Raw genomic sequence first — 25,141 nt, forward strand, 5'->3', positions numbered from 1 at the left:
GTGAAGTAAACCCCCAGCTCAAGACATTTCCACAAGGCTCGGAAGGTGGGGGAATCAACCGCCTAGATTTCTGGCTCAGTTGCAGTAAAACCACTCGTCGTCCGGAATATGGCACCTTTCGATCTCCGGCCAAGTGGCAATTTTGTAGTGCTCGCTTATCGCGCCCTCGAAGCTCACACCATCCCACCGCTGTGTGTAATCAACACCTTTGCCCCGCTTGACAATGACCAACATCTCCTTCTCGAGCTCTCCCGGTGAGCAGAAAGTAGGATCCTCTCTGTACACAAACTCTTGAAGTGTCTGACCTTCCGCCAAGTTCTGCTCAAAGGGAACCCGTTGGCCTGGGTACAGAGTGGAGCCTATAGGACCGGCACTCATCGCGCGATATACAGCCACTGAAGGGTTGGTGTGACTTCCGTCAAGATCCTCCAATTGCTTCTGCCAGCTGCATGGTTGCGGCTTGCGCAAATATCGGAAACGGCCAGTCACTGGTGCGTGTCTGTAGCCGAGTAATCTCGAATCAGGAGACAGGAAATCAAGCTCTTTCCATCCATCACTGTACTTGATGAGGAAATCCAGAGTTTTGTACTCCATTTCGACCATCATATCCCCAGCCACCACGGTAAGCCTGTCGAGCCGAAGGCCAGGGAGGAGTTGAAGAGCCGCATGGAGTAGATACTGCTTGCCTTCATCTGCGACCAAGATTCTGAGAGCCTTGGAAGCAACACGCACATGTCGGATCAGAGCCAGTTTCTCCGCGGGGATGTTTGCGAGCGTGTCCAGCATTGCTTCCGAATCATCGAATCTGAACTCGACCTGCTTCAACCACGAGTCGCCGACCTCGGCGTGTATGCGTTTGCAAGTTCGCAACAACGCGAGGTGAGATGATGGATCAATGGACCGCCGTGATACATGCGTCATTTGAGTTGAGTGGAAGAGTTCGGAGTAGATCTGATTGCGGAGCTCTTGGGGAAGTTGCATGAGCATGCTTGCTTCTTGCGGGTGCCAGCTCACTTCCTTTGCTGGTTGACCGGCTGCTGGCTCGGTCGTGGCCTTGTTCGCCATGATTGTGACTGAAAAGGATTGACCTTTGTTGTGTTGAGCGGAGGAAGTGGTAAGAAGGACGAAACGATGTTGGTTCGAAGTAGGGTCGGGACTCAGGGTAGTACTCTACCGCCCCCAACACCCTCTGCACGGACCAACGCAACCGCATCGTTTTCTGTTCCGCCCATTACCACCCGTCTGTATCGCACCTGTGGTGTACTTTGATGAAGTATCTTAGCATTTACTAACTTTTGCTGGGAAAAACAGGTAAATGCTTGGTGCCAGCAACATTAAAAGCTGCATCAATCACAAAAAGACTAAGAGGTATCAGACTCGTTCGTCACCCTGTGCCAAATTTTTTTTTATCAAAGTCCCGCGGGATGTGTTTGTTTTTAAGGGATTGATCTCAAACGGGGAGTCATCTCATTCTTGTCCCCCAAAGACTTGACCGTCTGACCTTCCTTGAGAAGATTAGAGAGCTAGCTCTAGGTATGTCGGAAGCATTCGAGCAAGTCCTGCACCACCTCACACACCACGGCTCTAGAGTTGGTTGCCAATTGCCATTTCCCCTTTTCGGACCCGCCGTCGTTAACAGTGCAATCGTCCATCAATGCGACAGTCCGCCCGTCTTCCATCTCCAATTGACAGCGCATAAATCGAGGAGGTTCTCCACCAACAGTCTTCGGGGCTTAATCGTGCTCGAAAGATGGAATTGGGATTGGCTACAAAACAATTAGAATGTTCCTCCTTCCGGTTTTTTGACGGTACTCACAAGTAAGTATCAAAGCCACCGTCTTGTTTTGGATGGATTATTTTATTTCAACAACTGTATTTCAGCGCATTGCTGGCCATATGGATCGCACCTGTTTTATGCTTGGATGTGTCTTCCTCGCGCGCTGATACTTTTGCGCCCATCCGGTCATGAATTTGCTCATGATTTAGGGATCTCGAGATTTTGGCTGTTGCGACGACACAGTAGTATCCTAGAAACTCTACGATAAGATAGTCACATGTCATGGAAGCATGTTGGCATATAGTTGTGGCAAGTTCATATTTGATTACTTCTATGAGAAGAGCAAAGGCCACACAGGCATCATACTTCGCGAACTTGTCCATCGCTGCTTCTTCAGATGAGTTAGTTGGAATTTTGAAAGTGATTTCATGGGAAGAAGGAACCAGGCCTTATCCTCGTCGAGTACGCACTGCAAATGCAATCTTCCTTCGATGACGACTTCCGGCCTTTCTCCGTGTCCCCGAATGGCGGCGAGTCTCAATATCGTTGTTGTTTCCACTTGACGTCGTCATGATTGTTTTCGGGTGAGTCTTTCCGGTACGGCGTGATCTTGAATGCTGTCCAGGACAAGCCTCCGTCCAAGTGGACGTCAGGACTTCGGATGGTCAGTTTTTAACCAACGACTCCATAGTATTCGTTTTCCTCGAGGTTGTGGTCAAACTCCGGGTGTCGTGTTTCCAGGTATGTCTTGATCTCCTGCCAAGTACTCTTGCCCACGTCATCTCTGATGACGTTTTCTGGGTCATATCTCTGCTCGTAGTCAACTCCATGACCTCGCTTGACAACAACCAACGCCTTCGTGAGCAACTCATCATCTGTACGGAGAGAATCATGAAATTCCTTCGAAAATTCCTCGACGGTCTGGCCTGGTTTCAATCTCTGCTCGAAGGGGGCCCGTTGGTCGGGATCCAGTATGTCCGCATTGGCATCGGCAGTCTTCGCGCGGTAGATGGTGACAGACGGGCTCGAGAGACTCCCGTCGCGGTCATCCAATTGCTTCTGCCAGTCTGATGGTTGGGGTTTGCGACGATAGTCTTCATGGTCGAAAGGTTCTTCATCGATATACTTGTAGCTAAGGAAGTGCGACCAGGGCGATGTGAAGTGAAGCTCCTTCCATCCTGAGCCCGAATTGATGAGCTTGGTGATAGTTTCGTAGGCCACACAGAAGGGCGGACAAGCCCACACAATGAGTCTATCAAGTTTGAGACCAGGTAAAAGTCCAAGAGCCTCATACAATCGGTAGAAGATCACTTCTTCTTCTTCGAATGGAACCCGGAGGCCATCACCAGCCACAAACATGTATCGAATCATAGAAAGCGTCTCAGCAGGAATGTTGGCAAGCTTATCGAGCATTCCCCGAGAGCTCCCGAACTTGAAGAGGACCTTTCCCACCCAAGTGTTGCCGACCTCAGAATGTACGCGGCGGCAAGTTCGCAGCAGAGCGAGAGCATTGGGAGTTGTGCCGAGGTCCATGTGTCCAGAAGATGAGATTTGAATTGAAAGGAACAATTCAGAGTAGATCATGTCGCGTATCTCTTGTGGTAGTTGCATGAGCATGCTTGCTTCTTGTGGTAGACAGCTGGAATGTTGTGACTGCCCATTTGCTAGCTTGCTTGTTGGTGTGTTTGATTTGCTCGGTTTCTTTTTGGTCTCCATGTCGTCGAAGAAGGGTTGGTTGGTGGTAAGTGGGATGGAGAGAGAAGATCTCGAGAAGGTTGTGTTTGTAGAATTGGGGCAAAAGTGCTGCTTCGAATTTATATGGCAGGTGTGATCAAGGGCCTTCCCCAACACCCTCTGCACGGACCAACGCATCCGTGGATCGTTTTTCGTTCCGCCCATAGGTACCACCGCTCTGTTTCCGACTCGCAAGCTGGTACTCCAGCGCTTATCGACTTTGGTCGGGCAAGATAGGTAAATGCTTTGGTGCTGGAGGCGCTCAGAAGAAATCAATGGCACTGATATCGCTCGCTTGATTCACGTAGCCAGATAGGCGGGAGGAGAAGAGAAGAAGAAAGGAGAAAGCCAAAGTGAGACTCAGTTGAAGGATCTCATGAAATAATTTCGCGAAGTAGGCAGACTAGTGGTATAGAGGGGCCAGGGCTGCCGAGGTAGACATGCTGGCAGGCCCAGTCACCTAGCAATCACCAATGTGGGACATTCACTGTACGCGTTGACTAGGTTTGATGGGGTTGATTGCGCTGTATTGCCTCTCGACCTTCCTCAAAGCAGTCATGGCTTTTCATGTCAAGATAGAAACCTCGTGTCGTTTTCCCAGCAGCTACAACCCTGAGTGGTGTCTGGAACTACCGAAGAAAATTGGTTCACATTGCAGAGACCCATGGCCAGCACATCATTGTAGCGAGGAGATACTTGATTGCCTCTACAGTAGTCAAAGTCGAAGGGCTACGCAGGCATCTCTATCAGCAGACTCCTACACCATTGCCGGATTCCACCCACCTTCCGTTTTGTTGAATCAGAGTGCACCAAAGCAACGGAAGGTCCTAGACGTGAACAGGTTCAAGGGCCGGCAAATCATCATCATCGGAGTCGTCGTATTCGTTTTCAGAGTCCTCGAGCCCATACACATCGTCGTCATCATCGTCGAGGTAGTCGTCCTCAAAGTCCAGATCGTAATCGTCGTCATCGTAATCGTCGTCGAATTCGGGGCGGTCATACCCAAGGCGGAGTATGAGCTTCTTGATGTCTTCCCACTTCGTCTTTCCCGTTTCTGCTCTTATGTCGTAGTCCGTGCCGGCGCAATCGTACCTCTGCACGTAATCGACGCCCTTCCCCCGCTTGACAATGACCAAAGACTTCTTCATTATCTCCCTCGGATCACGGATGCACTCGTCAAAATCCTCGTCGAAGTCGTCAAGTGTCTGCCCCTTTGCCAACTTCTGGATGAGTGGAACCCCTTCGTCGGGATCCAGGGGAATGCCATCTCGAGCGCCGCCCGCCGTCTTCGCACGGTAAACGGCCACAGAAGGCTTTGAAAGCTTACCGTCGCGGGCTTCCAATCTGTTCTGCCAATCTGCTGGTTGAGGCCTGCGCGGAAAGAGGGTTTTGTCCATGTAGCCATATACGAACGGGTCGTTCTTGTAGCCAAGGAAGAGAGAATCCTCCGAGAAGAAGTGGAGTTCTTTCCATCCTGAGCTCGACATGATCAGGTGTTTCAGAATGTCATACGCGACTGGAGGGGGTCGAGTGGCGTTCACATCAAGTCTGTCAAGCTTGAGGCCCGGGAGGAGCTGAAGGACCGCGTGGAGTTTGTAGGAGGCCAAGCCGCTTGCCGGTAGGGAAAGCCTAAGGAAATCGCTTTCTACACGAACGTGGCGAACTTGAGAAAGCGTTTCCGGGGAAAACGTGGTAAGTGTGTTGAGCATCGACTCCGCACTACCGAAACTGAAAATGACATGTTGCAACCATGTCTTCCCAATTTCTGAATGGATGCGTCGGCAAGTTCGCAGCAAGGCGGGAGCATGACGGTTTAGACGGCGACCGTCAACGAACCAAACTTGGGAGAAGAATTCGGAGTAGATCTTGTCGCGTAGCTCTTGGGGAAGCTGCATGAGCTTGCTTGCTTCTTGCGGGAGAGGCTTCGGTTCCTTTGGCGGCCGAGCTACTGCTCGCTTGCTCTTGGATTTCTTGGACTTGGTATTTTTCTTCGCCATGGCTATTGTTTGAAAGAATTGGCAGGTGGTGTGTTCAATGGAGGAAGGAGGAAGGTTTGGATGAGAAGAGGTTGAAGAGAGGGGGTTTCAATTAGTGTTTAAGCAAACGGACTCAAAAACACATTGTACTTCGTACTCTAGCGGGCAATGGCAGGTGAAGATCAGGGACCCTTCCCCAACACCCCTGCACGGACCAACGCAACCGCATCGCACAACTGGTGGTTCGGCCACATTGAGCGCACACGACCACAATCAGCTCTCCTCTCCACTCCAAACCGTCCCTGTCCGCCAGTCGATGCGCGGAATCCTCCCCAAGTGCTCATCTCCCTTCGAGCTCTTGTCTTCTCTCCTCCCCACGTCTAGACCCTGCATTGCTCCACGACAGCTCAGGCAATCCAAGTACCTCTCGCAGCAACCTTTCTCGAGTGCGACTCCACGCCAGAATCTTTCCTCTCCACTCTCGGCCAGTACTAGCAGAAGAACCACAAGCACAATGGCAGCACCAGCGGAAGCAAAGATTGACACGCGCCCAATCGTCATTTCGGGCCCCAGTGGCTCGGGCAAGAGCACGATTCTTAAGAAGCTGTTCGCAGAGTTCCCGGACCGCTTTGGCTTCAGCGTGTCGCGTACGTCTTTTCGATTGCTCACCCTCTCCTTTGCCCCCAAGAATCCGCCTAACGGTACTCAGACACGACGCGCTCGCCCCGCGCCGGCGAGGTCGACGGCCGCGAATACCACTTTGTGCCGCGCCCCGAATTCGAACGCATGATCCAAGACAACGCCTTCATCGAGCACGCGAGCTTCGGCGCAAACTACTACGGCACGTCCATTGCCGCCATCGACAACATCGCCAAGCAGAACCGCGTCTGCATCCTCGACATTGAGATGGAGGGTGTCAAGCAGGTCGCAAACAACCCCCACCTGCCGCAGCGGCCGCGCTTCCTCTTTCTGAGCCCGCCCAACTTGGAGGAGCTCGAGAAGCGCTTGAGGGGCAGGGGCACCGAGACCGAGGATAGCCTGCAGAAGCGTTTGACGCAGGCCAAGGTCGAGATGGAGTTTGCCAAGACTGGCGGCATCCACGAGAAGATTGTTGTAAATGATGATTTGGAGACGGCATACAAGGAGGTCAGGGACTGGATCGTTGGTGAGGAAGCTCAGAAGCACGCATGATGTAAAGGGAGCGGCCCGGCATGGCAGAGATCAAGATGGTCCAATTGTAGAATAGAGGAACCTGGAGAACGGCATTGGGAGGTGCCAGGTGTATAGGGCTTGACTTGGCCAGGTGCATATGTTCAAGCGGAACACTAAACATGGACTTCAGCTTTCAAAAGATTACTACATACCCGCAGCTGAAAAACGCCCCAGCTGCTTTTTTGCCGCAAGATTCGCTCCGCCGCTTCGAAAGACACAAGAAAATACTAGTTAAAGTGTAGAGAACCTCAAAAACCGCTGCAAGTAGAAAGTAAGAAAAAGGGACAAAAGGTCAAGTGATGCTCGACAACGGAGAATTACCACCCCCCATCCCCAAGTGCACCTCCGAATGCTTTGAATGGAAACAATCAAAAAGCAAAGGCGGCCCGGCTGGCCTGCGTGTTTGGTATCAATCATGCTCTTCTAGCTTTCCCATCCCCAAAAGGGACCCAGAGGAGGTTCATTTCCTCTGCTCCGGATCGACGACAAATTCCAGCGAGGGCTTGGCAAACATCCTCTAGTAGCCGTTCATCGTCATTCTCTGCGAACTCCGGCTGAGCTCGCGGTCGGCAGAGGGAGAGATGGGCCTCGAGCCGCCGCTGTAGCCACCGCCCTCCCTGAGAGCAAGCAGTTGCTTTGCGCGGAAAGATTCGTAGTGGATGAAGGAAGTCGTCTCGATCAGATCTTGGAGGTGGGTGCGGGTAAGGAAGTTGCGTAGCGCAACAAATTCGCAGTGGGTTTCGTCCTCGACTATCCAGGAATTAGCATTTCCATGTACCCTGTACATCTTTGATAAACCTACCATTGATGACTCCCCAGCGGTTCTGGCGGCCACGCACTTGCTGACCTCCAACAACAATGTTCTTCTCGGAACCAACGACGGCAAAGGGAACTTGCTCCTGCGCATCGTTAGATTTGATCCAACGAAAATAGGCCGAATTTTCCTACCTTGATCACTGCGTTCAGCGCGACCTCGTCATGGTCGTGCTCTACGTTGTCGTAAGGGTACATCCGCAGGTTGTGGAAAGCAAACTCCTCCTTGATCCTGGCCTTGAACTCGGCGCGCTCCTCAAGCGTCAAGGAATCACTCTTGGCGATGACGGGCACGACGTTAACGTACTCGCTGAGCTTCTTCAGGACGACAATGTCGATGGGCTTGAGTCCGTGTCCAGAGGGCTGGATGAAGAAGAGGCAGCAGTGGATCCTGGTGTCCTGGAGGTAGCCCTCACGCTGCGCAGTCAATTCCTTGCGCAGGTAGGCAGAGTGCTGGTCCTTGATGTACTTGACGATGGGGTCCCAGCAGCGGTCGTTGTTGATCAGGTCGCCGTAGCCAGGAGTGTCAACAATGTTGAGGCGCAGACGAACGCCGTTCTCCTCGATAACGTGCGAGACGCTTTGGATCTCAGTGGTGCTGCGAATGGGTTCCTCGGGGCTCATGCGACCCTTGCTGTCCATGAGGTGGGAGGCGAAGATGGTGTTGATCAAAGTGGACTTGCCCAATCCAGTTTGTCCTGATATCTGCTGTTAGTCGCGTTGGGTCTTCGGGGTTGGCAAGCTACGCGGCCCGGGAGCTACCGATGCGCAGAGTCGCATGGTGGCTGGTCGAGATGGGGTAACATACCGACACAGATGACGTTGAACTGGAAGCCACGCTTCAACAGCTTCTTCTCAATCTGCTGGGTGATGCTGTCGAAACCGACATGGCTCTTGGGGAAGACGGTCGCGGCCTGAGCGGTAGCGGGAGCGGCAGCCATCTTGACGACGTGGAGCGTCCGGGAGAGGGCGCAAAGAGGTTGAGAGAAGGAGAGTTAACGAGCGACGGATGGATCGAGAGGAATTGGAGGTCGAGAGGACCGTGTAGAGTGGGAGCAGAGGTAGAGGCGCGGGTCAGGGACGTGGATAGCGTGGACGAGATGGAGAATGGGAAAGGGGGCGGTCGGTCGCGCTCGCTCGGGTGGTAGGGATGCGCGGAGCCGCCAATCCCGCACGGGGAAGGTGCCATTTTCCGACTGCTGCTCTGCCTTCAACTCAACACCACGCCAAAAGTTCCTCTCGTCGTCAACAGCTCTCCCGGCGCACCCATGGCTGCCCTCCGTTCTCTCGGCGCTGGCCCCATGGCCTCCATTCTCCCCAGACTGAGCGCGCCGGCCACGATGCTCTCGCCAATGCTCCGTCGCATGCAACAGCCGCTCCTGCCACCATCAATTCGCCTTCCCGCTTCAGCAGTCGCCGCCATAGGAAGCGTCTCCGGCGTACTGTCCGATATCTGGGAGTCCATCCTGCGCGCTGTCCCCAAGAAGAAGACGTCACACATGAAGAAACGTATTAGGCAATACGCCAACAAGGGTCTCAAGGACGTCACCGAGATTGTCAAGTGCCCTGGGTGTGGCAGGCCCAAGAGAGCGCACATTCTGTGCCCGTTTTGCGTAAAATGTTTGTTGGATATTCCGTCAATCAATGGCTATTCTGACAAGTCGACAGCAATCCAAAAGTGGCTCAAGGACAAGACCGCATAGTTTCAAACACTGCAGGCAGGACGAGGGGAGTTTTTTGAGGATTACATCTTCCGATGTGCATAAATTTCAAGGGATGATGGCATTGACGGCGCTCACGGCATAACAATTGTTTTTGGGATACCTCTGCGGATCTGTATGAATATTGAGGGGTTCATGAGAAACCAAGTCTTGAAAAGCAATAAAATTTTAGACAATGAGCAATTGGGCAATTGGAGAGTCTAGATGACTGTTCCATGAGCTATTGCAGCTATCAAAGATTCCTAGGACGTGAGAGCATGTCAAACAATCAGTCTGTGCTCCGCAAGTGATGTGCAGCTAGTTTCCTCCCCGCTATGACATCGTTACCTCTGCCTCAGACGCGTCCACCCGCGCACCGCGATCTTACACAACCACACACCAATACCGCAGCCGTCGCAGTGCCTCTCCACGGATACAGCTGATTGCAGCGGTGAGGCTCTTTGAAAATGGTACAATCTCATCGGACTCTTCAAGCGATTTGAGAATCTTGAAACCTAACCTTGGCGCAGTCGAAACAATACCTGACCCTCCACACCATTGAACATGGTAACCACTCCCGGTCCGCTACAACTACACACGCAAAATTCTGACAATGAAGCAGCTCACCCAACGGACATCTTCGCCGTTGCGCCAACCAAGTCCAGCCTTCTCTCTGCGTCAGGCTCTTCTCACATCCGCGTTTTCGACACCACGAATCCCGAATTTCCGCTCGTCCAAACCCTGAACGGCGCCCACAAACTCGGATGTCATCACTTGGTCACATCAGCAAATGGCTCAAAGGCTGCTAGCGCTGGCTTTGGGGGAGAGATCAAGCTCTGGAGTGTCGCTGAGGACGGAACCTGGCAAGAGGAGGGCAACATAACAGACGGCAACAAGGCGGGCGAGGCCTGGGCAATCTCTCTCAGTGAAGACGGCAGATACTTGGCGAGTACGACACACGATGGCAGAATCAATGTGTGGGAGACCACGTCAAAGGAGAAAATCAGGGAGTACGAAACGAAGGGTAGCTTTGGCTTGAGCATCCATCTGGTAAGCTCCCCCGAACCACACGCCGTGGAGCAGAGTCAGAGGCTCTTTGAGTAGAAGCACTGACAGACCATAACAGAGCCTTGACGGCCGCTTCACCGCGTCCGGCCACGAGAACGGCAGCGTGTACATTTTCAACAACGACACGGGAAAACTCGTACACTCGTTGCCCGGTCTCATCAAGCCTATACGAACTTTGGCTTTCTCTCCGGGTTGCAAGCTGCTCGCTGCGGGTGGAGATGCCAAAACAATTGCTATTTACGACGTCTCATCCGGGGAGCAAATTGCGATTCTCTCGGGCCACGCGGCTTGGGTCATGAGCTTGGACTGGAGTGCAACGGGCGAGTACTTGTTGAGCGGGTGAGTACTTGGCTCTCTCGATCATGCCCAAGCGGAACTCTCCTCTCATGTCAATCTTCTTTGCCCTCTTTGGATCTTCACCTGGCTTGAGGAATTGACTGACTTTTGGCGTTGTAGTTCCTTTGATGGCAAAGCCAAGGTCTGGTCTATTGAAGCTCGGACTTGTGTCGCCACGCACTCGGAATCTGATAAGACACTCTGGACCGTCAAGTGGCTGCCCAAGACCCAAGGTTCAGAAAAGTTTGCCGTTGCCGGTGCCGGGAAGAGCATCTCCTTCTACCGCGAAGCCAGCGGGAGCTGATTCAACAACAAGTGGCAGCAGGGGAAAGAAGGGGAAAAGAAAAAGGTATCCAATCAGGCTCGGGAGAAGTGCTTGCCGTCTCGAAATAAGAATCCCAACATTCCAAAACAGGGGGTCCAACTCTAACCAAAACCAATTACTCGGCCCCTGCCGAAGCCACCAACCACCTCTTAGAAATTGGGGATAGCATCCCTACAGCCAACCGCGATTGAACCGTTCCCGGACCGCCCCGAAGATCAGGACGCCGTGGCAAGCGGCAGTTTGTAGATAAAGGTACCGGGGAAGCTTCAGCTAAGACCAAAGTAACAAGATAGAACCCTGATGAGCCAGAGATACAGTTGATTGCGCGTCCAGAAGTATGGGTTCGCAACACGCACAAATCAGCAAGATTGACCCGAGCAGAAGGTGCACCGAGTAAAAACAGCAGCTGCATCTGAAACAATGCATCGAACTTTGACTAACCACTGTGCAGAGTGAATTGTGCAATGCAACGAGGAGCACTCGTTCCTCTCCGAAAACCCACTGACGTACAGCACTGATCGACTGCCGCCGCCGCGAGCCTAAGTAAACCTCGAACGAGATGCCCTCGTACTCTCTGTGCCTGCCGCCCTGAATGGCTACTGATGGCTCCCTGGCCATCCGCCCCGCAGTGCCCCGCAGCAGTCAATCTGCTGTTGAGTTGGCGCTTGGTTTGGCATGGAGATGAAGCAACACACGTCCGTCGACCTGTTCTCTGCGCTGGTGCGTTGGCGATTGGACCACAGCGCTCCTGGCCTCAAACTGCGAGGCTTTGGCGAGAACGAACTCGAACGCGCCGGAAATAGCTCCTGCCGCCCACTCCTGTTGCTGATTGACGTACTGCGCATGGTTTTGGCGCTCGGAAACTACATGGCGAGGATTGTTGCGTGGTGGCTGGAGGTGGTCGACGTCGCTCTCTCCCCAGTCGCATTAATTCCTTCCATCTGTCTTCTTGCCCTTCTCGCCAAAAAAAAAAAAAAAAAGTCTAACACCGGACATTGTCACTGGCCGAACACCTTCTTTAGTCAGTCGGGCAGCTGGGTTTGGGGTGTTTGGCGTTCCTGTTACTAAGAAGGACGCAACTGTATATTGCACTTTCCCTCTAACTGCCTGTGCAAAGAGCTAGATGGACCAACACCCTTACTACCCTGCTCCCGTTGCCTCTTTGGGGACCTTGCTCTCGCCAGATGGCCAGATTGGTTTTAGGCAAATGATTTTCTTACCTAAATCGTTTGCATCTTCGTCCTGAACGGATCTCTATTCCTTGCCAACAAGTTTTTCTCTGCACAATAGTAATGACTTCCAAACTCCATTGCTTTAACTCACCCTTTGAAACTGCAGACGGACGCTTCATCTACGTTTTTCTCTGCCCACCACACTCAGTCGCTGCTGTTCACTCTCCCTGTCAGTACGCCAATTCATCGTTCACTAATCACATTATACGCAAAACATCGAGCAAGCCAACCAATGTCCCATGGACGCGGGAAACCAACACAAACCCCACTTTCTTAATGTCCGCATGCGAAATTTTGGTCGTCTAAAAAGTTTCCTCTCCGTCGCTGAGAGTCGAACTCAGATCTCCAGTCAATACATGCAACCTTTTCGATGCTTGTAATTGAAAGCATGTACATAGCATTTTGGTAATGCTGACCGATAGGACTGGTGGGCTACCATTGCACCACGACGGACATGCCTGTGGCTAGGAGTCCGTGTTTCTGGGTTATAATTAGAGGCGAAGAGCAGAGAGAAATGGAAGCTTTTGTATATGGTAAAGCACTTTGACAGTGGATGGTATATTAAATCATCAAAGAGCATGGCTGGAGAAGAGCAACGGTACAGTAGAAGATAGACTGCATCAATCAGAGATGAAATTGACATTTGCAAGGGAGGACAGGTCAAAATCTGTGTATTTCTATGGACATGTCTATCTAGCTGACAGTGATCTACCAAGCCTCCCCCGCGGACTCTTTCCGACGTATCCGACACGACCTCACTTGTCTGCGGATACGGTAAAGGTCGACTTTCCGACTCCACCGTCGGAACGAGCCTCTCTGGCGCTCCCACCCCCCAGCGTGAATGCCAATGTGATGCTGACAAGGCGCGGCCATTCAAAGAACAGTTTGCGCGAATAGAAGACGTAGACAGCGCGGGTCACGCGCAAAGCCCGCGCGTCCAGCTATTGCGTCGTCGACACGATATGATGAGACAAATTGGTGACGAAACAGCCGCGCAAAGGACACGGAGCAGCGGGTACGATGCAGAGGCAGGCTCCTTCTCTCGCAAAGACTTCGCTGGTCGGATGGTAGCAGGCGTGCGGTCCATCAATGGCGAAGCATCACGCCAACAGCGGCTAAAGGGAGTCGACGACAGGCGTGTCTCTTACCTAAAAGTTTCGTTCAACAGCCTACATTCGTGCTTCCTGGCGCAATATTGCGCACACTCCCTTTAATTTTGCCAGTACGTGCTGGCGCATCCGCTTTATCGTCTCGCGCGAGGGAGGCTTTCATTGTGTGATGCGTGACGTGCTCGACAGACGCAATGATGCCAGCGGCGGCAGCGGGGAAGAGAAGGGCCTCGAATAGCAGCCGCACCATCCGCAGTTTCCATGACGTTATTATGAATGGACGATGCGGAGAGGGGGGGCTGGAGATCCGACTTGCATCATCTCACTAGTGTCTTTTGCTTGGGTCGGGAAATATTTTTTTGTTGCTTCTTTGCCTGCCCGTCTGTCCGACTCAAGACCGGATCGGACCGGGTGCGAGATGGGCTGTGTTGGTGGTGCCTGCTTGCTTGCTTCCTGTGCTTAGGTCGGGACATCAAGGTGGCGGATAGATGGGCGGATGGATGGATGCGCTCAACGTCACTCACTACCGTGGTGTCTCTGGTTTGCGCTAGCTGCGCACCAACAGCGAGCAAAAGACATCAGGGTTGGCTGTTGCACTTCCTCGCTGATCGTTCCTGCGTTGACGCCAAACTGACATTTGGGATGTCGTTTTCCTTCCTGGATCCCACTGTTTGGCCAAGACATTTTGGTGGTTGGACGGTGGTGAACGAGGTGTCCACCACGACGTCTAGCGCGCGGGCGATCATGACATCTGTCCGATGGCGCCGTCAAGCGGATAGGCGCGCCTACCGATCCTCTGGATGGAGGTGGGAATCCCGCGACTCGGATCGCTGTGTCCAACAGTTTCCCTATAGCTATCATCCAGTTAGCACAACAAGGCTGGTGGGAACCACGGCATCTGAGGCTCGGGAACAGCCGTTGTGACTGCACGACCTGACCAGTCAATCGTGACGTAAGGGCTCTCGAGGTGTTCAAGTCTTTGAATCGGGAGCAGGATTGCTCAATCGACGTGTTGGGCTTCCCAATGCTCGGAGTCGCGGCTGCTGACGCTCAAGTCTTGACCATGACGACGGCCGTGTCGTGGCGGTGACGATAAATGTACTCCACAGAAGTCGTACTGTCGTCAGCTGCTTCATTCCTCCTTAGTCCCCCTCGCTCTCGCCAGTGTGACCCGATAGACTTTTCGTGCAAAGAGACGTGTCGTTCCATAGTCCTGCGCCGGCACCGGAGAGTCCTAGAGACAAGATCCGTCTGTTGATAGTTGTCAACCCGTCGCTAGTCTGTCAATCAGAACGTCAGCGGTCACCACAATGGCATTCCAGAGACCCTTGCGCCACAATTGGCGATCAGCGTGATCGTCTAGAAGATCCGCAAACACACTAGAGCCGGCTGATTGCCACAAAGTCTAGTACGACAACCGGCGACCATGTGTATGATTGTGTGGTTCAAATGCAAGATGCCCGACAAAAAGCACCAAAATCAATGTAAATCAGTGCATGCCAATCATAATGATGGACATTTCGACCCCGCTGCGAGAAAGCAATGTGTATTACGGTCAATTAGCCGAAATGCGCACGAGTTCCTGGGTTCTGATGCAGGTGAAGGGCAGGGCAGGCGTGTGCTTGGCTCAGGTAAGCACGCCCAGGAGGGGTTGGTGCAATCAATGGCTGGCAGACATTTTGCCCTGTTCTTTGGACGCGTGTCTCTTTTCTTTTCGATTTCCGATGGTCAGGCCCGATATTTTAAAGGACTTTCGGATGCTCTGCTGCTGCATTCAGTGTTGTTGCTGCTGCTGGTCGTATGTCTGCAAGGCCAAGATGCGACATGTCGACCGGTCTGTCAATTCGTCCACGTGGACGGGGGCGAAATGAGAGGAAGTAATCAGCCAAAGAGCTAATAACCTCAGCGCCGACATGTTTCGGCGCGCCTGGCGAAGTCGGCGTGGTGAGAGACATTGAAAAGAGCAGACGCAGCCGTGTTGAGCGTCCATCGGTTCGAGGTCGCTGAACGTGCATGAGCCACTCCCGTTCGCGAAGGTCCGGGGCTGATAGCGTCGCCACCAGGTTTGACCTGTCATATTTGCTTTTTCTTACACTTGAGTTGGTGGCGGAAAAGAGTGTTGGCTCGCCACCTATGAGCACTGAGGTGTCCCTCTGCTCGTGGAAAGCCACACAGCCAAGCCCAGATAGCCACCTACTGCTGTAAGCCAACAGGAGGCGCACCCTTTTAGCGGCAGGATCTGCTACGCTCGCTCAACCAACCGGACTTCTGCTCGGCGTGCAGTTCACACACACGCCTCTTCGGCAGTCGGTCCTCCTGGCGACCTTTGTTGTGCCTGTCATGGGCTGGTCCCGCCCATCGGCTTCTGGCGAAGCCTGGAGGGCAAGATCTCCGCTAATATTGAACCCTGGTGGCTTACGGGGCAGTCCGTCGCGCACAGAGGTTGTGAAAAAAAAAAAAAAATACCTGCGATAAGGGCGCGGCGCGAGTAATGGTGATGGACGCTTGTGTCGAGACGAAACCCACCATCCAGACCATAGCGCGGAGACGGGGCCGACCGAGAGTGGCTCTTGATAATGACTCTGATGATCAGGTGGAGATGTGACTAGCCTGGCGGCAAAGCGAAGGCGCGGAGCGGCTGGCTCCGTCGTCATCGAGGGAGTTGAGAAGATGGAGTTGACAAAGTAGAAGAAACATGTCTTATCGAAAACTCCCCCATGAAAAAAGGGCTTCAGAGGCGTACGTCGAGGAGGGGATGGTAACCACAGGGGAGGAGGAGCCAGACCAAACAGACCGTCGAGGAAGAAGCAAGAGAGCGGCCGCGGCCCGCAGCGCATGCGGGGCGTCTGCCGATCTCTGGCAATCCATCCGTCCTTTCCCTCGACCTCATCTATCCATGCCCACCTTTCAATACCCGCACCTTGATCGCCATGTAGCCGTGTCAAAGTGCAGACGCGTGGTCTGACTGTGGCCGCGTGCGAGAATGCGCTTCAGACGACGCGCCAGCAGAGTTCTCGTAACCAGCAGCAGGCCATTTCGCGTAGCTAGCTACCTTGCTGGTCTCCCAGACTGGCGGGCACGATCAGGTGGTTGAACGAACGACCTGAGCCCGAGGCGAAGTTTGTTTGCTGCTCTTGCACCATTCAAGTCCGAGGCCGCAGACGTATGGATGCATTGCATCACGATCGCTGCCGTAGGACGCAAGAAGGGCTCTTGGATTGTCCTCCACGAATGCTGATGCACCCCACATTCACCCTTGCCAAATCGGTTTCAGCGTCCCTGGCGTGGCATGTTGATGTGGGAGATTGAAGATAAGTAAAGTGGAGAGGCATGATTGTTGCACTGCCAATGACACAATGGTACTTCTGCAATTGTCCGCTTGCACAACGCTCCTCGCTGCCATTATGCGTGCCATCGGCTCAACGGTCTGTTTCAAGCGTCAGAACGATGCATTGACACGAAAGCGGAATGGAGTAGCTGCAGGGATATTCTGAATGGGTCAGGAACGCAGAGCTGTACATTGCGAGTAAGCGACTCGAGGTGAAGCACCTACATGCGTCTGGGGCCTGGGACCCAAGGCGTGAAGAAGGAGCATATTCATCGCACGCGCTCTTTGCGTCAAAGCATGTTTTCGGGGGTAACACGGCGTCTGAAGCTGGGCCAAGAATTCAAGAGATAACGCAGTAGGCTTCGCAGCGTCGCACAGTGACGGCGACGGATAATGCCAGAGGTGAGAGGGCGAGACTGGTACTGCTGCTGTCGCTGCAAGCAGGACGGGCTCTTGTTGTTCCGTGTGTTCCGGCGAGCGTCACGTTCGGATGAGTAGAGTTTGCGGATGCATTGTCTTGGGGTCGTACAGCACCACCAAGAAGGCCAGTGCGGGTTGAGGGTCGGTGTTGCGGCTAAGGCGCGAAGCATATTGGTTTCCTCGACGCACGTATGCGGCGAACCACGTGTACGAGGAATTGACCTTGAACAGCTCTTGGAAATGATGTCTCTTGAAATTGACGCCAACGGCACTTTGCGCAGGGATGCCGCAAGAGGGCAATGATTTTCCAGCATGGCGATCTTTGTTGCCTATGGACACAGGCCGAGGCGGGTGCTGAAGACGTGCAGGATCTTGCAATGTCGGCCATGAGATGGATGGACATGATGTTTTCTTTTCCAGTCATGCTGCAGGCGCTGAGACATTGTAGACAAAGCCTCGTGGTGGCGTACCATACCAAGGTAGGATCCGAAGTTTGGCCAAAGTGATAAAGAGTCACTACCCACTACCCATAGACTGCCAAGTCGCCTGTACATGAATTGTCTGTACATGGTGCAGGCTCGCGCTCGCTGCAAACCGCAGAATACGGCTTCGGCCATTATCAACCAAGCGGGCCTAGCGTGCAACAGACGACCAGGTAGGCCTGTTGGCTCAGCCACCAACACCTCTCGGAGCCATGCAGTTGGACGCAAGGACATGAGAAATATGAAGCGGCAGTGATGGAGAAGAATCGGCGGGTGGCCGTCCGTGTCGAATACTATGCCCCTGGCCGCTGGTGGCGACGCGTGGATGAGTGAGAGAGACTACTGACGGCGGCGGCTACAGCCTGCACCTTGTTGGATAGGCATCCGAAGGCCGCACATATGCGAGTCAACCTGAGTGGCTGGCTGGTGGGGAAAAGATGGTGCTGCGCTGCTGCGTGCCCGAGACTGATGCACGTGCTCCAATAGAATTTTGGCCGACCAAAATACCTACATGGAGGAAATTGTGGGGATCGAGTGCAGAGTCGTCGATGCGCAATTACGTGCATGGTCATTGCCATTGCGGTCGTGACAAATGCACGCGGTGCCTTGATGGGGTACGGGACCCAAGCGTCCGTTGTTGTGGGAGAGGGCAGAAAGGATCGTCGGCGAGTAAGAGTGGGATGGTGTGGGAGGCGAGGGCGAGGGGGCGCACCGAGGCTGGAGATAGGCCAAAGAGGAAAGAAGTAGGTGGTAGCAACGACGACGTCTCTCATTCCTTGATGCTGTGGATGACCTGTTGAATTCCTGACAATAGCGGGCGGGACAGGGCTGAGCAGTGACCCCCTGGCCTGGCTGTGTCGAGAAAAGAGAGATGTTGTCGTGATGGTGATGGTTCATGCCGTGTGACTGGGCTGGTGTCGAGGACGAGTGCGTGCTCTAGGCTCTAGGATTCTCAGGAGGCTTGGCGGCTTGCGGCGTGATATTTGACGGCGGGCACTAAGCCCAAGGATGCACATGAAGGAGGGTGTGGCTAATGCAGCCAGGCAAAATACCTACATTGCATGGAGCGAGAGGGAATAAGAGAGGTTATGCTGTTGGGAACTGACTGGCGTGAGCTGGCCTGACAATGCTGGTGTTGTAGAACGAAAGGAATCCGGCGCTGCTCGCGCGAGAGCGAAAATAAGAGAGTGAGAAAAAAAATAATAAAAGTGTTTGCCGTCCGGCGGCAGATCGGGGCAGGGGCGTCCTGGTCGTTCCAGTGTCTCCACCATCCCCGCCCGGTGCGCGCAAAATCCCAAGTCGCTCACCCTCACACCTTGACCTCGCTGCCCCCCTGTCACCTTGTCTGCGTGCATCGCCCTTTATGCAAGTTAATCCGGCCTGCAAAGACCCTGGCTGCTTGCTTCTGCCTTGTGCCCGAATGGGCTCTCAGCACTGTACACCTGCAGCTGTCGGCTTGGTGCACGCCCGCGACCCGTAGCCCTGATTGGAGACTGCCCGACTCGACAGCCGCACCCCCAAAGCCACCATCTTCATACAAGAGAGCGCTGCCTCCCCGTTCCTTCCTTAGCCTACAAGCTACATCCGCACCTGTCTATGAGCCAATTTTCACAGCCCATTGCGCTCAATCTGTCACCATCGCGCCTGCCCGAGCACATCATCTCCACCTGCCTTTGACTCATCCTTCCACCCTTTCGATATAATCCTCCGACCTCTCCCGTCTGTTTACCTCCACTCCAACCTCAACCTCAACCTCCAATATCAAAATGGCCGCCGAGTGGTCCCACGACTTTTGCCTCACCTGCGACAGGCAGATCGAGACTGGCGCCTACTGCTCGCAAGCTTGCCGTCTCGCTGACCTCGACAAGGCCACCGACTACTCCAACACCAACACCTCGGCCCCATCCTCTTACGCCTCATCAACCGGCGGCACTCCCACGGGCTTCTACCTCTCCTCGCCCATCAACTTCAAGAACCCCACTGGACGAGACTCGACACCAAACAGTCCCAGCTCAGCGTCGCCGAGGAACCAATCCTACTTCTCTCACGCCTCCTCCCACTCGACATCATCAACCTCGACCATTGGCGAGTCGAACCGCGTTCTTACGCCGTCGTCTTCGCAATCCTCGTTAAACTCCATGGCCTACCCCGCTGCCCAAGGCCTGTCCGCTCAAGCCGCCAACGAGCTTCGAAGTTATGCCCACGCATTTGACCAGGTGCGCGACATGCGGAGACGGAAACAGTCGGCCTAAACCGTCGTTTCGAACACCCAACGAACTTCCCATGGCCAAGCCCTACGTCAGGCCTCTTGTTTGAAACTCTCAAGGGCTTCGTGGGAAACGTTCTGGCGTGTTTCGCCTTTGCTTCGAACCTTCTACGGCTTGCTTGTTGTGGGCCCAAAACCTAGCGGCCGGCGCACCACGCCCCCGCTTGCTTCTTCGAGGACACACCTCGCAGCCTCACCTTTCCGCTCTGCATTTACTGCACTCTAATAGCCATCGACTCTTTGGCGTCGGCTTCCTCTCCAAGCATTGCATACACACGAAAAAAGTTTGGGCAAGAAAAGGAGTCGCCTTCCAACACAGCTACCAGGAGTTTTGTTTCTTCTCGCGAGAGGCTTGCAGTGTGTTCCTCCCCAAAAAAAAGTTCTTCTCTTCTCTTCTCAACCTTGTCACGACTTATTCTCCTTCTCGTTGTCGATGACGCCAAGGGGAAAGGTCAGTGAAAGATGTTTCTCGGCTCTATTGTTTGGCTTCATGGTGGGTTACTCTGGGATTAGCGCGGTGTAGGTATCAAGGTGGTTCGGGACCGGTGCTTGGGATGCATTGCCACGGCAGGGCTGCGGACTGGTTTGTCACAATGGGTCAGGAGTTCATGTGCAGAGTCTTTTTGTTCCATCACGGTGGTGGTGGTATCTCCCATCAGTCCCAAGCTTTCAGGGTTGTCAGAACCTGAAGCCGCGCTATACACTATCAAGTGTATGTAGGCGCAAACAAGCGGACCTCGAGTCCAGCCAAATCAAATGAAAAAAATTGAACCAAGAAAGCGATCAACATTGACCTTTGACGACTTTGAGACATTGAGCCCTCTCCCCACAGCGACGTGACAGTGGCGTGAAGGACAGTGTTACTTTGGGTGGGGTCCCTGACAGCACCGACGACGAGTTTCCGTCCGGCAGCGGACCAGCTCACGGTGACGAGCACAAAAACGCATCAATGACGACGGAGTCTCGGTATGTAGACACAACTTTACGTGTGTCCAGAATCGTTCATGGGCGAGCGGTGAAGTCTCCCCCACACGTTCCTTGCGCATCGCATCGTCGCAGGTGACGAGCCCTGCGCTGAGACGGCCCCGTCACGCGCGCGCGATGGGCGATGAGCGATCTCTCTGCCCTCCCCCCTCTTCTCCAAGCCCACAGCCACGGCCGCTTGTCCCTGGCCGGCCAAGGCACACCACCGGCCACACCTGCCCCCTCACCATGACCATGTCGACATGTATATTCGCCACCACCACCACCATCAGATGGCGTGCAGCAGTGATGGACATATGTCGACTGTGGCGTGCGGAGCGGGCGACGAGCGATTGGCCGCCTTTGCTGAGACACGGCCAGGACAAGGTTCGGGCAGATTTCCCGCGACCTTGGTGCCGCTGCGCTGCTGCTCTGTTGCTGCTGGCTGGTTGGCGCTGGAAGAGGTGGAGGCGCATGCTCTGGGTGGTGGGGGGTTTGTGCGACTTGGCCTCTCGTCGTCGTCGTCGCCCTCCCCCCTTGGTTGGATGTGCGAAAAGGCGGGCAGCGCATCATCAGGAGGCAGGAGTGGTGCGGGCAACGAGCGATTCGACGCAGCGACCACGGCAGACACTCTGCTGTCTGGTGACGTGAGCACGAGTAGACTGAAAATGATCTCCACAATTGACGCGGTAAAGATCGAAACAACAGTCAACATCGTAGAGAAGGAGATGAAGCCGGACCAGTCAGAGAGCCAAATCAGCCAGGTGCCAGGGCAGCAGCGGCCCGTTGCGGGCCTCTCCTCCAACCTAACCCTGACGCTCCCGACACGCGTGGACGCGATGCCAATCAGAAGCCGCCCGCAACGCACACAGTGGGCCCAAAAGACGACGTCGACATCACTCACACCACCGGTCCTCTTTGCTCGTTTCATCACTCCGACGTCTGAAGGTCACAAAACTTACGTGTAGCCACTCAGGTCCAGCCACGCCCCGTGCCCAATTGCCTGTGGCTCCTCTTCTAAAACTTCTACCACCTTGGCCGCATCAACACGCAAATAAACATGGCTGGGCACCGGCACTAAATTGCAACTTGCGCGCAGGAATAACTTCCGCCCGCTCTGCTTTGTCGTCGTCCAGCATTTCTGACACGAAACCATCCTTGTGTTTGCAAACAGCCTTGCTAAATACAGCAATTCTGTTAGTCAAGCCACAGTCCTCCCCACACGCCTCTTTGTCCTCCAACTACCTACCTCCATGTCCGCGCAGTAGTCTGGACCGCCAAGATTGACTGCTGCTGCTTCTACTTCTGATGAGCTGGCCGCGACGACGCCATCAGATCCATAACTTAACAGAGCTTCAATGTTGCCCTCTGAAATTCGTCGGACGCGCCTCCCGCGACCTGACCTACCATCCACCCGTCCTGCACATGTGCTGAGCAGGGAGCCGTGTATTGACCTCGCAGCAGCTTCCCCCTCTCCAACGCTTCGCTGGGCTGGCTGCCCGCACGCCTGCGACGAGTCCCACGTCATCGTGCTCACGGACGGGCCGCCAGCGAGCCTGCTCGTCATTTTCACCTAACCAAAAGCCCCGGCGTCAACTTGGCCGACGTCCACCGTCTTGGATGCCCACAATCGTCGTCGTCGTTGTCAATAATTGTAGATCGTCTGAGAATGCGGCTCCCACAACGACGAAGACGACGACGACCACGAAAACGACAGCGCCAATCCCTCTCTTTCTTGCTCTCCGATGTCGCCCATTTCTCGTCGCCCTCCAGCAAGGAGCATGGTTGGACGGTCCCATCGTCCGGGGACAAACTTTCAGCGCCGAATTCCGGAGCGCAGCAATGAAAGAGAGTGACCCAAGGAGAGGCATCGGAGGGGCCATGGGTGACGAGTGCAATTTGCGCGTACCAAGGAAGACCAACTTTTTTTTTTGGTTATTTTTGAATTTTTTTTGCCCTTGATGCGTCACAGCGTGTAGTCACAGAACCTCCAATCGAGGCGCGCTCCAAAGCACTGGGAATCTGTCACAGTTTTTTAGTCCCTGGCTTTGACCAGCTGGCCGTGGCTTTGGTACCTACCACACGCATGTTGATGCCCTATTCACAAGCTGCGCTTGACCGCCTTGTCCGTCCGATGGGACGTGTCCAGGCGCGAGAGTTGTTTGCTCGTCTCGTAGGCATCCCTTCCCGACGCCGCCGAAGTTTTGGTTTCGCTGCACTGATGCCGGTTTCGTCCGGCTCGTTGCCGCGACCATTACCTAAGCCCTGCACCTATCACCATTTGGCGTGGGAGCACGCTTTTGGGAGGTGCCCCTGGATTTGGGCTCACAGAACCATCGAGAGCACCAACAAAGAGGAGCAAAAAATTAAAAAAATTCAACATGAGTCGTGCCGTTGCTCGTCGCCACTCCCGCCAGCCTTCACACCCACTCCTCGGCCGATCCCGGACTCGCATTTCACAAACTGCTGTGCGACGCCGACAAAGTTTGTTGGAACTCGGGGGGTGACCAAGGGACCTAGACGCTGGGTGCTTACCGCCGGATTCTTGCAGGACAGGACGGCAGGACAGGGGCGGGATGAAGCAACGCTCGGAATACCGACAGCAAGCACAGCGCGAGAGAGAGCGCGCGCAGCGCGGGGCGTTGCATCTGCATCCCACGTCGAGGGAACGAATGCAACTGGAGAGAGGCGGTGATGGGAGCCAGCAGATTTAGAGTTTCGAAGCGCGCAGCAACATGTCACGAGACGGAACCGCCGACAGCAGGAGTAACTACCAAGTGGGTAGACAGGGCATTTCAGACCTCCATCCAAACTGTGCCTCGCAATTTCCATGATGTGCCTACCCGTCGTCGCTCATCATCATCCAATCTCGACCACACCTTCTCAGCAAACCTTCTGCGCGCTGCCTGAGGTCTCGACTCTAGCTCTCTGACCTTCGATGCAACCATGCGCGCTTGTCGTCGTCAAATGAAGGGATCTGCTCCTCGATCGAGTTGCCAGCCCTCTCTCTTGCCTCCTTTGCGACTCCAAACTAACAATAGTCATGTAGAGTACGACGAGTACCCGTTGGAACGGTACCGCGCCTACTAGTAGTCGAACGATCTCTTGATCCCCGACTAAAGCCCGACAATGATTCAACACGATGGACGAAAAAAGAGAAAACGGGAACCTTCACGGTGCCCGCTAACAGACGTTCCAGACTCGACCCTTTGTGCCTGTGCCTACACACGTCCACCCAAACTCCCCACATGCCGCTGTCCCCCTCCCTCATCTCAGTCTCCGATGACGAAGGACGGCGGGGACGGGGAGGGAGACGAGGCCAGCCGCCATACACGCCCTTTCTCTCACGGGCTCTCCGCCGCCCCAGTCCAACAAAGTGCCAAGCAGTGTGCATAAGGGCGATGGAACCGTGGCACAACTTCCGCAGAGCGCAGGCCAAGGGCAGGCAGGCAGCGCACGACGAAGACGGAACCGCCGCACCAACCCTCTCTCCACTTTCTGGTCCAGCGCGGCGGGCGGGCCCCCCACCGTCCGCTGGCTGGCCGCTGGGTGAGCAACCAACTAGCTGCCAGAGACGCAGACACGCAGGCGAGCAACGGGTGAAGCGACTCAGGCAACGGAGCCCGCGCTTGGGGATCGCCCCGTCCCGTGCGATGTCCTTGGTGGTGCCCAGGTGGATGCCATACAGACAGACAGGTGGTGCGGTGCGGTGGTGTAAGCAACTCAAACATCCAATAATGCGTCATCCGTGTCCTGACTGCTTCTGGTGCTCCCGAATTGAATGGAAACAGGGAGACCACCTCTGCCGAACTCATGGTCAAACCGCCAGCCACAGAAGAAAAAAAGAGAGAGGAAAAAAAATTGCAGACCAGCGGAGCGGCACAGTATGACCTGCAGGATGCAGCAAAAAAAGCAAACGGACGGAAAGGGGCCAACAGAGAAAAAAAAAATCCCGTCTCTCATCGAGGCACAGCTGGCAAGATGTCCATACATATGCCGTTAGCCTGCCACACTGCAGACGGACGGAGATGATGATGGAGACTCCAGTCTCCATACTCCACCAAAAAGCCCACCAAGCGGGGCCCCAACTCACGCGTCCTCGGCGTCCGTCGCCCAGCCTACGGTGCTGCTGCGGACGCGGATGGACGACGTCGTGGTGCCTGAATGACTAACAAACTACTAGACTGATGGACTGACTCTGAGATGAGCCCACCAAACCACCCACCCCGCATCGCACCACCAACGGCTCCTCCGCTCCCGTCCGTACCTCCCTTTTGTCTCCAGTAGTCGTCCGTTGTCCCACACGCCTCTCCCCTCGTTTGGCGTTCGGCTGGCTGACTGGCCGTGTTTCTTTTGCTACCCCTGGCTGGTACTCCCCTGGTTCCTGACGACTTGCGACT

General features: G+C 54.4%; 14 protein-coding genes and 1 non-coding gene across 15 annotated transcripts; 7 read left to right on the plus strand and 8 right to left on the minus strand.

Moving 5' to 3' along the window:
- Positions 1-75: 75 nt before the first annotated feature.
- Positions 76-1,065, minus strand: BKA78DRAFT_292806 (uncharacterized protein; the record flags this gene model as incomplete). The annotated part of the gene is made up of 1 exon (XM_066886107.1): positions 76-1,065. The coding sequence occupies one exon, from the start codon at positions 1,063-1,065 to the stop codon at positions 76-78; it is 990 nt and encodes a 329-aa protein (XP_066748105.1).
- Positions 1,066-2,449: 1,384 nt separating this feature from the next.
- BKA78DRAFT_292807 (uncharacterized protein) lies at positions 2,450-3,493 on the minus strand (the record flags this gene model as incomplete). The annotated part of the gene is made up of 1 exon (XM_066886108.1): positions 2,450-3,493. The coding sequence occupies one exon, from the start codon at positions 3,491-3,493 to the stop codon at positions 2,450-2,452; it is 1,044 nt and encodes a 347-aa protein (XP_066748106.1).
- A 522-nt stretch (positions 3,494-4,015) lies between these two features.
- BKA78DRAFT_306623 (uncharacterized protein) lies at positions 4,016-5,600 on the minus strand. The gene has a single exon (XM_066887799.1). The coding sequence runs from the start codon at positions 5,506-5,508 to the stop codon at positions 4,339-4,341; it is 1,170 nt and encodes a 389-aa protein (XP_066748107.1). The 5' UTR covers positions 5,509-5,600; the 3' UTR covers positions 4,016-4,338.
- Positions 5,601-6,034: 434 nt separating this feature from the next.
- Positions 6,035-6,660, plus strand: BKA78DRAFT_226460 (guanylate kinase; the record flags this gene model as incomplete). Its single annotated transcript, XM_066883686.1, has 2 exons — positions 6,035-6,134; positions 6,197-6,660. Coding segments are annotated over 2 exons (564 nt in total), but the record flags the coding sequence as incomplete, so codon positions are not given.
- Positions 6,661-7,216: 556 nt separating this feature from the next.
- On the minus strand, positions 7,217-8,453 carry BKA78DRAFT_350149 (Septin-type guanine nucleotide-binding (G) domain-containing protein; the record flags this gene model as incomplete). The annotated part of the gene is made up of 4 exons (XM_066890934.1): positions 7,217-7,449; positions 7,502-7,598; positions 7,648-8,210; positions 8,321-8,453. The coding sequence occupies 4 exons, from the start codon at positions 8,451-8,453 to the stop codon at positions 7,217-7,219; spliced, it is 1,026 nt and encodes a 341-aa protein (XP_066748109.1).
- Positions 8,454-8,720: 267 nt separating this feature from the next.
- On the plus strand, positions 8,721-9,490 carry BKA78DRAFT_306629 (mitochondrial 54S ribosomal protein bL32m). The gene is made up of 2 exons (XM_066887800.1): positions 8,721-9,132; positions 9,181-9,490. The coding sequence occupies exons 1-2, from the start codon at positions 8,781-8,783 to the stop codon at positions 9,213-9,215; spliced, it is 387 nt and encodes a 128-aa protein (XP_066748110.1). The 5' UTR covers positions 8,721-8,780; the 3' UTR covers positions 9,216-9,490.
- Positions 9,491-9,581: 91 nt separating this feature from the next.
- On the plus strand, positions 9,582-11,066 carry BKA78DRAFT_82889 (WD40-repeat-containing domain protein). Its single transcript, XM_066893813.1, has 5 exons — positions 9,582-9,682; positions 9,743-9,779; positions 9,835-10,262; positions 10,339-10,619; positions 10,737-11,066. Exons 1-5 carry the CDS (start codon positions 9,680-9,682, stop codon positions 10,918-10,920), a joined length of 933 nt encoding a protein of 310 aa, XP_066748111.1. The 5' UTR covers positions 9,582-9,679; the 3' UTR covers positions 10,921-11,066.
- Positions 11,067-12,489: 1,423 nt separating this feature from the next.
- On the minus strand, positions 12,490-12,626 carry BKA78DRAFT_t49. The gene has a single exon. It is a non-coding gene; the product is annotated as a tRNA-OTHER (tRNA).
- Positions 12,627-13,472: 846 nt separating this feature from the next.
- On the plus strand, positions 13,473-14,292 carry BKA78DRAFT_82921 (uncharacterized protein). The gene has a single exon (XM_066893815.1). It carries the CDS (start codon positions 13,559-13,561, stop codon positions 14,204-14,206), a length of 648 nt encoding a protein of 215 aa, XP_066748112.1. The 5' UTR covers positions 13,473-13,558; the 3' UTR covers positions 14,207-14,292.
- Positions 14,293-14,563: 271 nt separating this feature from the next.
- Positions 14,564-15,356, plus strand: BKA78DRAFT_82938 (uncharacterized protein). Its single transcript, XM_066893816.1, has one exon. The coding sequence runs from the start codon at positions 14,709-14,711 to the stop codon at positions 15,177-15,179; it is 471 nt and encodes a 156-aa protein (XP_066748113.1). The 5' UTR covers positions 14,564-14,708; the 3' UTR covers positions 15,180-15,356.
- BKA78DRAFT_82956 (uncharacterized protein) lies at positions 15,357-16,463 on the minus strand. The gene has a single exon (XM_066893817.1). It carries the CDS (start codon positions 16,117-16,119, stop codon positions 15,535-15,537), a length of 585 nt encoding a protein of 194 aa, XP_066748114.1. The 5' UTR covers positions 16,120-16,463; the 3' UTR covers positions 15,357-15,534.
- Positions 16,464-19,278: 2,815 nt separating this feature from the next.
- On the plus strand, positions 19,279-19,764 carry BKA78DRAFT_350151 (uncharacterized protein; the record flags this gene model as incomplete). Its single annotated transcript, XM_066890935.1, has 1 exon — positions 19,279-19,764. One exon carries the CDS (start codon positions 19,279-19,281, stop codon positions 19,762-19,764), a length of 486 nt encoding a protein of 161 aa, XP_066748115.1.
- Positions 19,765-20,580: 816 nt separating this feature from the next.
- BKA78DRAFT_306638 (uncharacterized protein) lies at positions 20,581-21,454 on the minus strand. Its single transcript, XM_066887801.1, has one exon. The coding sequence runs from the start codon at positions 21,312-21,314 to the stop codon at positions 20,781-20,783; it is 534 nt and encodes a 177-aa protein (XP_066748116.1). The 5' UTR covers positions 21,315-21,454; the 3' UTR covers positions 20,581-20,780.
- A 1,114-nt stretch (positions 21,455-22,568) lies between these two features.
- BKA78DRAFT_82988 (uncharacterized protein) lies at positions 22,569-23,530 on the plus strand. The gene has a single exon (XM_066893818.1). It carries the CDS (start codon positions 22,828-22,830, stop codon positions 23,434-23,436), a length of 609 nt encoding a protein of 202 aa, XP_066748117.1. The 5' UTR covers positions 22,569-22,827; the 3' UTR covers positions 23,437-23,530.
- Positions 23,531-23,568: 38 nt separating this feature from the next.
- Positions 23,569-24,998, minus strand: BKA78DRAFT_82996 (uncharacterized protein). Its single transcript, XM_066893819.1, has 2 exons — positions 24,512-24,998; positions 23,569-24,455 (listed from the first exon to the last, which is right to left on the minus strand). The coding sequence occupies exons 1-2, from the start codon at positions 24,732-24,734 to the stop codon at positions 23,773-23,775; spliced, it is 906 nt and encodes a 301-aa protein (XP_066748118.1). The 5' UTR covers positions 24,735-24,998; the 3' UTR covers positions 23,569-23,772.
- Between the last annotated feature and the right edge of the window lie 143 nt (positions 24,999-25,141).

Source organism: Phyllosticta capitalensis (genome assembly GCF_038381095.1).
Source record: "Phyllosticta capitalensis strain CBS 128856 chromosome Unknown BKA78scaffold_2, whole genome shotgun sequence".
Lineage (NCBI taxonomy): Eukaryota > Fungi > Ascomycota > Dothideomycetes > Botryosphaeriales > Phyllostictaceae > Phyllosticta > Phyllosticta capitalensis.

Excerpts from the sequence above, each read along its gene's own strand:
- BKA78DRAFT_82921 (XM_066893815.1), top strand. The coding sequence starts at position 13,559 with ATGGACGATGCGGAGAGGGGGGGCTGGAGATCCGACTTGCATCATCTC.
- BKA78DRAFT_306629 (XM_066887800.1), top strand. The coding sequence starts at position 8,781 with ATGGCTGCCCTCCGTTCTCTCGGCGCTGGCCCCATGGCCTCCATTCTC. Across the intron at positions 9,133-9,180 it reads GTGCCCGTTTTGCGTAAAAT|CAATCCAAAAGTGGCTCAAG; the intron begins GTTTGTTGGATA and ends ACAAGTCGACAG.
- BKA78DRAFT_82996 (XM_066893819.1), bottom strand. The coding sequence starts at position 24,734 with ATGTATGGACATCTTGCCAGCTGTGCCTCGATGAGAGACGGGATTTTT. Across the intron at positions 24,456-24,511 it reads TGTTTCCATTCAATTCGGGA|ACCACCGCACCGCACCACCT; the intron begins GCACCAGAAGCA and ends TGAGTTGCTTAC.
- BKA78DRAFT_82938 (XM_066893816.1), top strand. The coding sequence starts at position 14,709 with ATGTGTATGATTGTGTGGTTCAAATGCAAGATGCCCGACAAAAAGCAC.
- BKA78DRAFT_82956 (XM_066893817.1), bottom strand. The coding sequence starts at position 16,119 with ATGCGCTGCGGGCCGCGGCCGCTCTCTTGCTTCTTCCTCGACGGTCTG.
- BKA78DRAFT_82988 (XM_066893818.1), top strand. The coding sequence starts at position 22,828 with ATGTTGATGCCCTATTCACAAGCTGCGCTTGACCGCCTTGTCCGTCCG.
- BKA78DRAFT_306623 (XM_066887799.1), bottom strand. The coding sequence starts at position 5,508 with ATGGCGAAGAAAAATACCAAGTCCAAGAAATCCAAGAGCAAGCGAGCA.
- BKA78DRAFT_306638 (XM_066887801.1), bottom strand. The coding sequence starts at position 21,314 with ATGATGCGCTGCCCGCCTTTTCGCACATCCAACCAAGGGGGGAGGGCG.
- BKA78DRAFT_82889 (XM_066893813.1), top strand. Across the intron at positions 9,780-9,834 it reads CCTCCACACCATTGAACATG|CTCACCCAACGGACATCTTC; the intron begins GTAACCACTCCC and ends ACAATGAAGCAG. Across the intron at positions 10,620-10,736 it reads GGCGAGTACTTGTTGAGCGG|TTCCTTTGATGGCAAAGCCA; the intron begins GTGAGTACTTGG and ends TTGGCGTTGTAG.